General features: G+C 49.0%; 1 protein-coding gene across 3 annotated transcripts in view; it reads left to right on the forward strand.

Annotated features, from left to right (window-relative positions):
* NAV2 (neuron navigator 2) overlaps positions 1 to 13,679 on the forward strand; it is a 399,317-nt gene that overhangs the window by 311,666 nt on the left and 73,972 nt on the right. For all 3 annotated transcript variants that reach the window (XM_047071097.1, XM_047071099.1, XM_047071098.1), the window contains one exon: positions 11,951 to 12,089. In XM_047071097.1, the coding sequence (XP_046927053.1) occupies positions 11,951 to 12,089 (139 nt within the window). The remainder of the gene's footprint in view (positions 1 to 11,950; positions 12,090 to 13,679) is intronic.

The following is a 13,679-nucleotide window of genomic DNA, read 5'->3' on the forward strand; positions in this document are numbered from 1 at the left end:
GCAAAGGAGGCTCTTAAAACTGAAAAACTGGGTGTTGACCTCCCAACTGTCTTAGATCCTTATTCCAGGGTTTTTTTTTGTTTTTTGTTTTTTTTTGAGGGGGGGACCTTCCAGTTTGGGGGGAGGAGAGAGCTCGAGAGAGGCCATGTGGGCCCCAGCAAGGGTTGCTAGTGGTTTGGAGGGCCCTGATGAAAATGACTTGCAGTTGGAGGTTTTGTTTGGAATCTAAGAAGCCGGGTGAGTTTGCGGTTATGTTTACTAATACTGCAAATTACTGGGTGGCTTTTTTTTTTTTTTTTCGGGAAACTGGGCTCCAAGAGAGATAGCATGGGAGATTTAAATATGAGTACTTTTCTTATTCGCTGGGGCTGCTATAACGCTGCCCGAAGAGAAGCGTTTCTATTTTAAGCCAGACAAGGGGGAAGAGAAAAAAAGATGTTCATTATCACCTACTGCTCTCCAAGCATCTAACAGACACAGTCTCATGTAATTTTCTTTGCAGAGCCAGCAATATTATCCTCAATTTCAAGGTGCGGCAATGGGAACCAAGAGAGGTTAAGGAATTGCTCAAGGTCACACAGCTAGTAAGAGGGGCCAAGCTGGCATGGGAACCTGGGTCTAGACACCACTCTGCCTTCCTTGTTGGGCTTGGCAGATGGCTCGGGATGGTTTTAGCTACAGGTTTAAATGTGGATTCAGCTGGACGAAGGGCACTTTTTGTTGCAGAGGACTCACCAAAGCGCACATGAGACGGGCAAGTGTGGCCTGCCTGGGCTTCTCAGATTCTGCTTATTTCAGAGAGGGCGGGGGTGGGATATTTAAAAGCAACTCTGCTTTGCAGCAGGACCTGCCTGAGAGTTCTCTCATCCCTTTGAGGCTTCTGGGCCGGTGACTGGGTTTGTGCTTGTACCAGATTCAGCAGGGCAGGAGCCCAAGTGGAAGTCAAATCTGGGACAGCCAGTGGCCTTGGAGCTGGCCTTGGGCTCCTGGGACTGTGCCCTGGAACTCTGGGGCTGCCTCCTGGGAAGCTGGATTTATTGAGTCCTGGAAGGAGAGGTTGTACGTCCGGCATGTTAATGCTGACCCAAGCTTGGCACTAGCTGCTCACATGTGTGCTAGGCTTGGCTAATTAGCTAGAGCTGAAGTGTTTTGGGGCCGCAGAGCTGATTTTGAGTGGTTGTTTCTGGACCTGAGTTCTCTTTGCTTCCCTTTGCCCCAGAAGTGATAACTTGTAAGGTCAGGCCCCCGACAAGACAACACTGCAAAACGAGGCTGGACGGATTGGTTTGGGGGGACACTCCCCTCTCTCAGCTTCCCTGAGGCAGTCATGGTTCTGTTTCGTGCGTTCAGGTTGGGAATTAGAGGTCCCAGACCTCTAAAGAGGTATTGGGAATTGAAAGTGAGTGGAGTGCGTGGGTGTGGCAGGGTAGGTGACAGAAATGTTGGGACTCCACATCCCCCTTCACCTACTCTAGACCTAAGGCAGCCAGCCAAGGCTCTGTGTGGGATTTGCCCCTCCCCCCTTTCATTTACCTCCTTGGAGATGTTTTAAGAATAACTTGATTGCATGAAAAAGTGTCCTGGGCTTTTTGGATAACATGTGGGAGTTGTAAGTTCTTATATGACTGGGATCTAGTTAAAAGAATCCTTCCTTCTGCTCTTAAGTTGAATGAATGTGGTTAAGAGCTTGGGTTTAGCATCGGCAGATCTAGGTTCCAGTCCAGCTCCGTTTATTAGGTCTGGCGTCTTGGGCAGATGGCCTGGGCTCTGGAAGCCTCAGTTTCCACATTTATGTAAAGGAAACGTTAATAGTCTGTGTCTCATAGGGTAACAGAAAGGAGTGTGTGGAATAATGTGTGTAAAGTACCTACCAGCGGGCCTAGATCCCACCTTTAAAGTTTGTCACCTCGTTGTAGGCGTTTGCTATTATTTGCCTTAGCTGTGTATAATGGGCTGAATCCCATTGATGTTTAGGGTACACGTATCTTCTGGTAAACAGAACACCAGGATGAGTTTGTTGAGATCTTTGGCAAAAGCTGACCGGCAGTGGACCAAGTGTCAGCAGCCCTCTCTGGAGGAGCCTTGGACGAGAGACGGCTTTGTGTAGCTGAGGTCAGCAGACACGCTGGTGCCTATTGTAACAATGAGGCCAGAAGGCATCCCTCTGGGGTTTCTAGCCCCACCAAGGCCCTGGAGCCAAAGGGAGGAATTTCACGCTTACTCAGGGGACCACCTACTTGTTAAAGGAATGAGTTACCAAAATGGGACAAAGGTGCTGTGGGGTGAAACTCAACCCCTGGCATTCTGAATGCTGCTAAATCCCCTCGGAGCCCTCTTTATGGGGCTCTTGTTTCTCTCCTCCCCGAGTGATTGGCCTTGCACCTGGCACCGTCTGTAGAGGCTGCTTCTCCCCTGGGACACCGAAGCCGCAAGAAGCAAGTTCTTGCCCTGGTACTTTATCATCTCTTTTGCAGCGTGGGCCTGCATTTCCTTCCTGCGGTCTTTTCAGGCTCCCCGGATTCTGTACTGCAGCTGACGTGAGCTGGTTATCTCCGGAGTGCCTGCAGGTCTGATCTGGTCCCCACAAGAGGCTCATGGGGCCTGGTGTTAGCACCGTATCACACAAAGGGAAGCCTGGGTCTCCTGCGCAGGGGTAGGGAGCTAGCGGGGAGTGGGAGGAGGTGCCTCTGACAAAGTAAATGGTGGAGCCAGGCTTCAAATAAATCTATTTTACTTTTCTCTCTGGAGCTGTGTGCTGCCTCCATCTGGAGCCTCCAGGGCTTAGTGGTCCCCTGGCCCACTGCTAGAGGAGACTAAATTCACTGGGGTTCGTGTCTGCCCTTACTTTCATTCGAGCTCAAGTTCTAGCACATTTTGCAAACCATGTAGGCTGATCTCAGAAGGTGAACTCTAGAGACAGGAGGCTTGCTTATGGCTTTTTTTCGAGTAACTGTCTCTTTCTTTGGTGTGGAAAATTTTGAAGTCCTCGTTGTTTACATGATAGGCATGGAATAAAGGATGCCACATGAATAAATAAACGGGGGTGGTTGAACACTCTTGGATCTGTGTTTGAATCCCAGCTTCAGCATTTCTTAGCTGTATGACCTTTGGGCCTTTCTTTCCAAGCCTCAATTGTCTCATCTCTAAAATGGGTATAGTGTTAGTACCCAGAGAAAATGTAAGTGACCGGACCTGGCACGGAAGCAAGCCCCCAGTAAGAGTTGTTATTTGCACCGTGGACTTGTGGGGATGAAAGGAAATAATGCATGTAATTAGCATGAGGTCTGGCACAACTTTGAACTTCATTTAAAGTTGGCTATTACGCTATTATCATTCCCAGATAGACAATGAAAGGTGGGATTCTGAGGAAGTGCTCTTGCTTTCTGTGAAGGTAGGTTTTCTAAATAGACTGCCAGCAGTGGGTGGAGGAGGTGATGCCCTGGAGAATACCTCCTGGGAAGGAAATAGTTAACATACCTGTCTGGTGGGAAGTGAAGGTAGCCAAACCCTTTCCCTTCCCCAGGGGTTACTACTCAGCCTACAGTTGGGCTTGCTCACTCATCCACACCAAAAGATCTCATTCCGCCCAGGCCCTGGGGTTTCACAGGAACAATTGCCTTGAACAATAGCCAGAAAACAAGTTCCACCAGTCTGGGCTTTTGCAACTGAATACAGCTGTCTGGTGGGGGGCACAGGGCCGTGAAAATGAGCTCTGCTGTGATTCTAGGGCAGAACTGGAAAAGTAAGCAGGTAAGGCCTGGGCCCAGCCCTTGGTGTCTCTGAATCGAGCACTCAGCCACCAGGAGAGAGGCAGAAAGTGGGGCAGGGGCTGCCCCCGACTGCTCCTGAGGACGCGCTAAGGGCCTTCTGGAAGTGGACCCAGTCTTTGGGGTTTGGGGGGTTGGGTGTGAGGAGCTGCTGCTTTGTGAAGACTGCTTTCGAGAACCATAGTTAGAGTCCTTCCTCTCTGCATGGTGATTTATCAGTGAACAGACAACAAATCTGTATCTGCAATCTGATTGATTTTTTTTTCTTTTTTTTTCTTTTTTTTTTTTTTACAACTTGGGTTAGCATATCTTTCCCTCGAGTAAACAACATTATCTCACAGGGAGTCCATTTGAAGAGTGTAATGACCCTCTGGACCCTTCAATAACTCCTCAGAGTTGGAGTCTTTAGCTGAAACCCAGGATTCCTCACACATGGGTGTGTAAATCCTAGTGGAAAAATCTGTTTAATCATTCCTCTTTGCTTTTTTGCTTTATGGGAGATGAAGTTACAAATATGAAATCACATTAATTCAGGACCATTACCAATTCCTGCTGCATTTGGAAACTGCCCGGAAGAGCTTGATATTAAAAATGTGTCCAGATTAAAGGTGGTTCTTCAGGGAAGGGGGGAGGGGGTACACTGGTGAAGGCAGGTTTCTCTCCTCGGTTGTATGGAATGCTCACTCCCCACAACAGGGAGGAAAACAGGGAATGTGAGGAGCTAAAATAATTTATGATGCTTTCACCTGCGTTTTTCATAGCAGATAGCTTGTTTGGCTGTTAAAATTGTGCTTTAAGCCTTCTGAGTGGCATTTGAATTCCTGACACAGTGATGTCAGCATCTCTTATAAGACTGAAATAGGATCCTCCTGGCTTTATGGGTCTTTCCATTTTTGAGTGGATTTTCTGATCACTCTTGGCGAATCATTTCCCATCTGTATTTCAAGAGATAGTAGACAAACAGTTGAGGCCATGGTTCTGGTCAAAATACTGTGTCTTGTCCAAAATGGGGTCCCTTTTTGATACACTTGGTTGCTATCAGCTGGTGGAGGTTCTTTTGTGATTAGGCTGGTTAGCAGACAGATTTCCAAGCTGATCTGTATGTGCTTGATTTCAGACGAGCTGGAAGGGGGCATGGAGTCTGGTTTGAATCCCATTCTTCTGATGAGCTCTTGGCCCTAAGCCTCTGTTTCATCCAGTGGAAAATGGGAATGGAATAATATATATAATGTGCCTAGTGGGGTACCTGGCATTTGGTAAACATCTTCAGTGGTGCCTATAAATATTAGTTAAGATTGCATTCTGTTCCTTTGTGGATAAATAGTGTGGTCTAACGCAGACTCTATGTTATGACTTGGGTTGTTGCCTCTCTAGGAAAGTTTGCAAACTCAAATTGCAGGGTGAGTGAAGAGGCTTAGCTAGGGGTTGTGTCAAATGGGAAAGTGCGTCTCTGTCTAAAAAGGGCAGTTACTACTCAGGGCTAGCTAATTGTCTCCTATGTACAAGATATTGGCACCTATTCCAAGTATTTAAAAGATTGTGTGGGCTTAGGGGCGCCTGGGTGGCTCAGTCAGTTAAGCATCATACTCTTGACTTCAGGTCACGGTCTCACGGTTCATGAGTTCCAGCCCCGCGTGCTGACAGTGTAACTCCTGCTTGGGGTTCTCTCTCTCCCTCTGTCTCTGCCCCTCCCCTGCTTGCTATCTCCCTCTCAAAACTCAGGTGATAACAGAGGAAAGCAAACCATAAGAGACTCTTAAATACAGTAAACAAACTGAGGGTTGCTGGAGGCGAGGTGGGTGGGGGTGTGGGGTAAATGGGTGATGGGCATTAAGGAGAGCACATTTCAGGATGAGCACTGGGCATCATATATAAGAGGTGAATCACTGCGTCCTACTCCTGAAGCCAAGATTACGTTGTATGTTAACTAACTTGAATGTAAATAAGTAAATAAAAATAAACTAAAAAAAGAAAAAAGATTGTGTGGGCTTAAAAAAAATAAGCTGAGGGGTGAAATTAGCGATGAAGTAACAAACCCAAAGACTAGAAGGTGCAGTTACCTGTTGGGCAGTTTTTACTGAAGGAGAGGAGATGCTCTGAGATCCGTGGGGACCTTCCATGTGCCCATTTGTCTCTGTACCAACTTTTCTCTGAGTTTAAACTCCTAGGATGTCAGTTAGAAAGCAGCCTTTGAGGGGTGCCCGTGTGGCTCCGTCGGTCGAGCGGCCAACTTTGGCTCCGGTCATGATCTCTCGGTTCATGAGTTCAAGCCCCGTGTTGGGTTCTGTGCTGACAGCTCAGAGCCTGGAGCCTGCTTCACATTCTGTGTCCCGCCCCCCTCTCTCCACCCACCCTTACCTGTGCTCTGTCTCTGTCTTTCAGAAATGAATAAACATTAAAAAAAATTAAGAAAAGAAAAGAAAGCAGCCTTTGGGATGGCTGCATTCAGCTCCCTCCTGATTTGGAAGTCTGGGGCGTAGAGAGAAAATGAGTAACAAGGAGTAGTTCTAGGGATGGCTGAGGACAGGGCCTGGCTCTCCCGGCCCCTTTGCCACTTCCATGCCTTGAAGGAGACTGCCGTATAGCAGCGAGTGTCGAGTGTCGGTGGACCTGGGATCGGGCACGCTGCAGGCTATTCCTGTTACCGTGTGCTGGTACCCGGCTGGTGGCTTGAGACATCAAAGGCTGTAGAAATGTCTGGAACCAGTGCAGTTTCTACTTGGTACCCTTTGCTCATCTTCCCGGTTTACATTTTCATTTGTGTCTGGGCTATGTATTCTTGTCTGTCACATCCACTGGCCTTGCTGTCGGGGGTAAGGACAACTGGGAGTCATCACTGTGTCTCCACTGCCTTGTACCGTGTCTGGCACAGAGAGGGTGCTGACTGGACTGGGTAAGAAGAACAGATGAATTCAAAGCCCTTGTATCAGGATCCAAAAGTGTTGAGTTTAGGAGTCTTAAAGAACAATAGCAAGTGTTTGATGGAGTTCCTTCCACCCACCCATTGGCTCCAAATGGTGGAAGGTTGTTTTCAAATCGGATCACTGATCACTCCCAGGCGCCATTGTATGACTGCGCCAATGGGGGACACTTCACTGAGTAGTGAAAAAGGTACATGCCTGTGATCTGGCTGGAAAACGATGTGTTGGCATTAATGGTTCTTGAGGAATCAGTGGAAGCATCTTCCTGCCATTTGTCTGTGTCTCTGCCAAAGAATTTATAGGGCATAAACATGATAGGCTGTCTTGAAATTTTTTAAAAAAGACAGGGAAACCAGCCAAGCTCTGCGTCCCACATTCCTCTGAATTTCCTATAATACAGGCTGTGAGGCAGGAGGAGGCCCTGGGATTCAGCTCTCTTCCCAAGGATGTCAAACACAGTGTCGTTTCCACCAAGATTTGGGGAGCGGTTTTGGAATGGCTTTGGAAGTCTTGCAACGTAGAGCAAAGATGAACTGGAGCGGGAAAAAAACTGGCGAGGAGGGGTGCTCTCTTGGGTTCATTTGTTCTTCTGGTCGTTCATATAGAAATCATTCGTTCATTCACAGAACGAAATCTGCCTTAATAGTTTGCTAATGTTTAAGGAGCGCTTTTGTGCCCAAAAAGAACGTCTTAGAATTTATTAGGTTTTACTATTCAGTTTATTAAAGATTTAAGTTTTTTATTTATTTATTTATTTATTTATTTATTTATTTATTTTTTTTTTTTTTTGAGAAAGAATAGAGCATGAGCAGGGTAGGGGCAGAGAGAGAGGGAGACAGAGGATCTGAAGCAGGCTTTGTGCTGACAGCGGAGAGTCTGATGCGGTGCTCAAACTCATGAACAGTGAGATCATGACCTGAGCCCAAGTTGGATGCCTAATCAACTGAGCCACCCAGGCGCCCCAAAAGCTTTAATTTTTAAACCTAGGTTTTCAGGGCGCCTGGGTGGCGCAGTCGGTTAAGCGTCCGACTTCAGCCAGGTCACGATCTCGCGGTCCGGGAGTTCGAGCCCCACATCAGGCTCTGGGCTGATGGCTCAGAGCCTGGAGCCTGTTTCTGATTCTGTGTCTCCCTCTCTCTCTGCCCCTCCCCCGTTCATGCTCTGTCTCTCTCTGTCCCAAAAATAAATAAACGTTGAAAAAAAAAAAAACCTAGGTTTTCTTATAGATCTCATCTATACAACAAGTATTTTTGTATAAATTAAGCTGATTTCCATTTGTTATTTGGTTAGTACTTTATAAATTTAGACTGAACAAATTGAATTTTAATGATTAGTACTGTTTGGAAACTTGGATAATTAAGCTTCCTTAAACATTTTAGATGGCATTCATAAGTTTAACACGCATGGTTTCCTCGAGCTCTTCAAATGTCTGACAGTGGGGACTTACCGGCCTAACAAGCAAAATCTTTCTAAGCACATAACTCTTGCAAGTCAAATAAACTAAAGTTATACGTGTCATAAATTAAGTTTTCTCAAGTACTGTAACTCTTTTTACAGCCTGACTCCCAGTCCTTAAACCTTTCATCTTAAAAATCTCAAGTCAGAAATCAGTACTCATTCAAAATTGAAATCACAAGACCCTTTTTCTTTAGGTTGTTTAATATGCCCCCCTGTTCTTTTGAGTGTTATACATATACAGAGATTATCCCAGTGATGACAAAGATTTCATCCTATATTTAAGCATTAATATTATGATTTACTTCATATCTGCCTTCATCTTTTGAAACCTTCATCATCTCCGGCAGGCTCCGGGGCCACTGTATGGTGTTTCACAGTCAGATTCAAGAGCAGAATGCACGGATGGCCACATCATACTCCAGAGTGATTGTTCCAGAGCCGTTGCTGAATACACTGTAGTTCTTTCTGCTGTGTCACCCGGGTCCCTTGAGCCTCGTAGCTGAAATTTCGTCTCGCCACATAGCAAACACAGATCCTCTGTGTTTCTTTCACATTTCTGTTGTAATCAGTTTCTGTAGTCCCTTTCACCATCTCTCCCCCGACCTGGGTCAGTGGACTTTCGAACCCCTGGTGCAGGTCGTACACAGTTTCCTCTGCCGCTCGCTTGGACGCGACTCCTCTTGTTAACCGCATGAATGAATTCCGAACGCTTTTCTGCGCCTTTCCTGTCAGACTCTCAGCCACATGCCTGGAGTCCTTTTGCAAACACATCGCAGTTCCCCATTCGGTAGCGCGAGGATACCAACTGACACAAACCTGAGCAAACTCGTTTTGAGCAAAAGAACGGATTTGTCCTCACATTCGGTCTCCCAGGGGTGCTTCTGTCTCTTGGGAGCCTCAGGTATGGCTCCATACGGGCGCTCACACGACATCACTCCCCCTGACTCTGCTGCCTTCTTGGGCAGGTGACGATGGAGTGGCCACTGGCAGTTCAGGCTGTACCTTCATCTCCTCCCGAGTTGTGCTTTGTTCGTCTCAGCATCTCCTGTGTGGTCACGCAAGTTGAGGCCAAGTGAAAGAGATCATCCCAGCACTTCACAGCTGTTAAGACGTGTACAGAGAACGTGAATGTCTAAGAGGGGCCCAGAAGAGCCAGCATGTAGCCCACATTCCCTTGTGAGGGTGCCATTGTTATCGCAGGGCGTCTCCTGGAAGTATTTGGAGTCCGTCTTGGAACTCACCGACTCTGATCTTGGTGGCTCATGGCCACTTACACCCTGAATTTGGGGGAAAGGGCAAGTTCCAAGTAGCCGATTTTACACCTAGCTAGCGTTGCCAGTATCCCGAAGGATCCAGAAGTGAAGGAGGCGTGACTGGTTCTCCAGGCGCAGGGACAGCTGGTTTCTGGCAGAAAGAATGCTCTTGCTCAGCCGGGGCTTCCCTCGGTGTCCCTGCCCCTTCATCCTTGTCACTGGTTTCCCCACTCCCACCTACCCTGGCTTCTCCCCATCTGGGCCGGCTCAGCCAGGGTAACCCCATGATGCTCCGGGCACCAGCGTGAGAACAATCTCGTGTACAGTCAGTGCCACACTCGCCTCCAGAGTAACAGCTTGGCGTTGAAAGGCCATACGTGAGGAGCGGGTGCAAATTCAGAGCAGAATCTCTGGGGCTTGGGTTTATGGGCGTCTGTTCCTAACTTCCCTCCTTCCTCCTTGACAGCCACCCTCCCCTCCTCAATCCTCCTTCTTCCCTGGATTATAGGAAATCTTAGATATATTACATTGGTAACTCCAGAGAACAGATGCAATTAAAGACTCATGTGATTTTTCACCACCCCCCCCCCCCCCCACACACACACACTCGTGAGAGTAGATTTGGGTCCTTTTCCATCTGTTAGGTCACGCTTTCTGCCACAGAGCTTCACATAGGTAGCCAGCCTAGCGGTATCATCCACGTGTCACCCATAAGGAAACTGAGGCACAGGAGTTGTGACTTGTCTAAGAATGAGCTGGGGGAGGGGGCTGAACTCAGAGTCCCTAGCTGGTGGCAACTTTTCGTCAGAGCTTGTCCTGTCTCGCTGAACATGAGTTCGGTCTAGAGGGGTTAATAAGCGTGTACCGTGTGCCCCGAGGTGGAGGGGACAGACTCACCCTGCAGGCAGAGGCAGGGAGTGAGGAGGCCTTTGCGGTGAGGCCCTCCAAGCCCGGGCTTCCTCCTGAGAAAGTGAGCCGCGCCACACTCCGACGTGCACTGGAAGTTGACGTAATGGAAAGCCATTTGGCGTCCCAGTAAAGAGGTCGCTCTGGAGTCACAAACGTCTGGATCCAGGTTCTGTTCCTCCTTTTACTGGCTGGCTGGTCGGTCTAGGGCAGCGTTGCCTTTCTTACCTTTCTAAGCCTCGGTCTCTCCACCTGTGCGATAGAAAAACAGTAGTACTTCCCTTGTTCCACTAGATCAAGTAGATGGGGTTTCATTTCTGTTGGAAGCTTACTTGGCGGAGCACTCGACTTCTCACTCCCGTGAGTTTAAATCCACAAGTGTTTACCGAGCACCTGCTGTGTGCCTGCCACCCTGCAAGCAAACAGAGGAGAAGGTGCAGCAGGCTTGGTTGGGAGGGAGGTGGGCCTTGTAGATGCAAGGACTAGGGGAGGCCTTTCTGAGGAGGTAACACGCGAGATGAGAAGGAGGCAGGAGCCAGTGTCCAGAAAGAGGGAAAACAAATGTAGGGTCTTGAACACAAGAACCCTGTTGGCCTAGAAGGAACAGGAACCCACGCGGCCAGAGCCAGCGGGCGATGGAGAGGTGGGCACGAGGCCGGACTGGAGAGGGAGGCCGGATCAGAGGGTCTTGAGCAGCAGAGTAAGGAGTTGGGGCTTTCAGTGCCTGAGAAGCCCCTGCTCTCAAGTATTAGGCAGTGGAGCCATAGGATATGTTCCTGTTTCGGAAGGATCGTCCTGCCTGCTGTGGGGGAAACAGATTGTTAGGGAGAAGCGGGCCTGGCGGCCTCTTTGCAGTAACCCAGGGGGTGCTGAGAGCCGCCGGAAGGGCACAGCGGCAGGAGAGGCAGAGGGCTGTGCGCACGGGGATACGTTTTGCAGGGAGACGTGGCAGGACCGGGTGATGGGTTGAAAGTCTTGCTGGTGGTGGGAGACGGTGATGAGGAGGAGGAAGAACAGTTGCTTGGAGACTTGATTTGAGCGGTAGGCATGGTCTCAGTGGATTTGTGGGTTGGGAAGTGAACTCTTTCAGATATGTCCTGGGATGCTTTTAGAGGTACAGCTGCTAATGGAGTTGACAGGCTTCTGCCGACTGCCGTGGCTTTCCTTCCCTTGGCATTTCACTTCGGGAGTGGAGTCCAGAGAATTCGGACTGCAGCCTGTCTTCCCACTGTCACCCCGGGGAGCATGCTGCTCTGGACTCTCCCTGTCCTGCTTCCAGCAATAGTCCCCACAGCCGTCACTCTTCCTCCGCTGCCGGGTCTGGGAAGTAACCATCGGCTCCTACAGAGTTCCCGAGATAAAGTTGAGGGGGGTGGGAGGGGGGTGGGTCAGCCACCTCTGCTCCGGAGAGCGTTCTCCATTGGCGGGAAGGTTTGTTTCAGCCATTTCACCCATCTGCCCATCCAGAAGAGCAAGGGTAAAAAAAGGTGGTGCCCTTGAGATGAGTCACGTTAGGGGCACAAGAACTTTGCCTGGGGTCTTAGGACACAGGGACCCTTCGGGGACGGTATGCGCTTGTCCCCATTGTTGGCTTGAGCTGACGCAACGTGAGGCTTTTGTGCTCAGGATGTGTTTGTCTCGGCAGCTGGGATGACAGCAGTTCCGTCAGCAGCGGCATCAGCGACACCATAGACAACCTCAGCACCGATGACATCAACACCAGCTCCTCCATCAGTTCCTATGCCAACACACCTGCCTCCTCTCGCAAAAACCTCGATGTGCAGGTAAGGAACAGGCTCCCCCAAAGGCCCCTGCCAGCAGGGAGCCTCGCGCTTGTGGACCAAGGGGGCCATGTGGGGTGAGCAGAATCCCCAGGTCCGTGAGATGAGGCCTGATCCGCTCAGTGCCCGTGCACTCATTTCTCCACCTGCAAAAGAAAGGGGGTCAGGTAATGGGGCACCAGAAACAGAAGTGGAGATGCCTCACCGTTGTCTCTGAAGGCCTTGATAAAACCCTATTTCCTTCCTGAACCTTAGTTTCAGAATCGTCTTTTTGTTGTTGTTGTTGTTGTTGTTGTTGTTGTTTTAAAGAGGATGCTGCACTCAGTTGGTCATTCTGAACCTGGAGTGTGTCCCCTCCTGGGCCCCAGGAGCCACTGCCGTCCAGGGCACATGCTGGTCTCTGTAGAGTAATGAGGTGGGAGCAGACACTGACAGTCCTGGGCTGGAAGACCAGCCTGTCCTGCCCAGAGGTTGGCAACCGTCAATCTGTAGGCCACACCCTCTTGCTGGTGGGTTTTCTTTGCTTTATGGTATCATTCTCTTTTTAAAATTGCATCATTTCACCTGAAAAATGAGATTCTGGCTTCTCCTCAAAAATCGGAAGCTCTTGCTCTCTTGAACCTGTGTTCTCCGCATGGCAACAGTCATCAGGTGTCCAAGTGCCCCCACCCTTCAGACACATGTCCCTGTGTGCCACAGTGGCCACTGGCCAGCTGCGCCCTTCAGTGTACCTGCCAGACGCCCAGATGGTTAGTTTTCAACCCCTCCTTGGAAACTCTGAGACTGTATTCCCCGGATACTGTACCACCTTATATTTGCTTCCAAAGTAGCTTCATGTGGGCACGTTCACTTCCTTCACAGCGCTCCTTGGTGGTCAGGGGGACTGGTTCTAGCAAGCCTGTTTTACTAGTGGAAAACTGAGGGGCCCTCCTCATGACCAGCCTCCAAGTTGGGACTGACCAGCACAAGGACTGGTCGACTGTGGTGGCACTGGGACTGGGAACTTTCATGGTGGGTCCCTCCCACCAGTGGGGGCCACTATCTCCAGTGAAACCACGTGAAGGTCTGATTGGGCCAGTCTCCCAGAAGGCTCTCGGGGAGGGCAAAAATGACCCTGCCCCCCTGCCTTCACTCCCTTCCACACTCGTCTCCTTTCTCAGCTCTTTCTCTGCAAGATAGGACCTGCTTTGGAAATTTCTGTGCTTTCAAAGGTATCTTTTTTTTTTTTTTTTGAGGACAGGGCTAAATAAAGAACATGTCAGAGTGTGGGAGTACTTCTGTCCCACAGAAATGTGGACACTGACTGCCTGAGGAAATATATTAGGTGTTAGCTCTGGGATTGCCTGTGACTTTTTGAATTTGCACTTTTGCCAGAATTTCTAATTATTGTTGAGTGAGAGGTGAATTGTGGTGGTTATTAAGGGGAAAAAAACGTGGGTAGGCACAGAGATGTTGGAGGTGCTGATAATATTCTAGATCTTGATCTCAGTGGTAGTTACAGAAGTATGTTAATTTTATAAAATGCATTCAAGCCGTGTACTTCAGATTGTGCGTTTAGTATATGGATGTTATACTTCTATTTAAAAAGGTGAT

Source organism: Lynx rufus, unplaced genomic scaffold (genome assembly GCF_022079265.1).
Source record: "Lynx rufus isolate CCGP_SWC_20201006 ecotype Redwood Valley unplaced genomic scaffold, mLynRuf1.p SCAF_9, whole genome shotgun sequence".
NCBI lineage: Eukaryota > Metazoa > Chordata > Mammalia > Carnivora > Felidae > Lynx > Lynx rufus.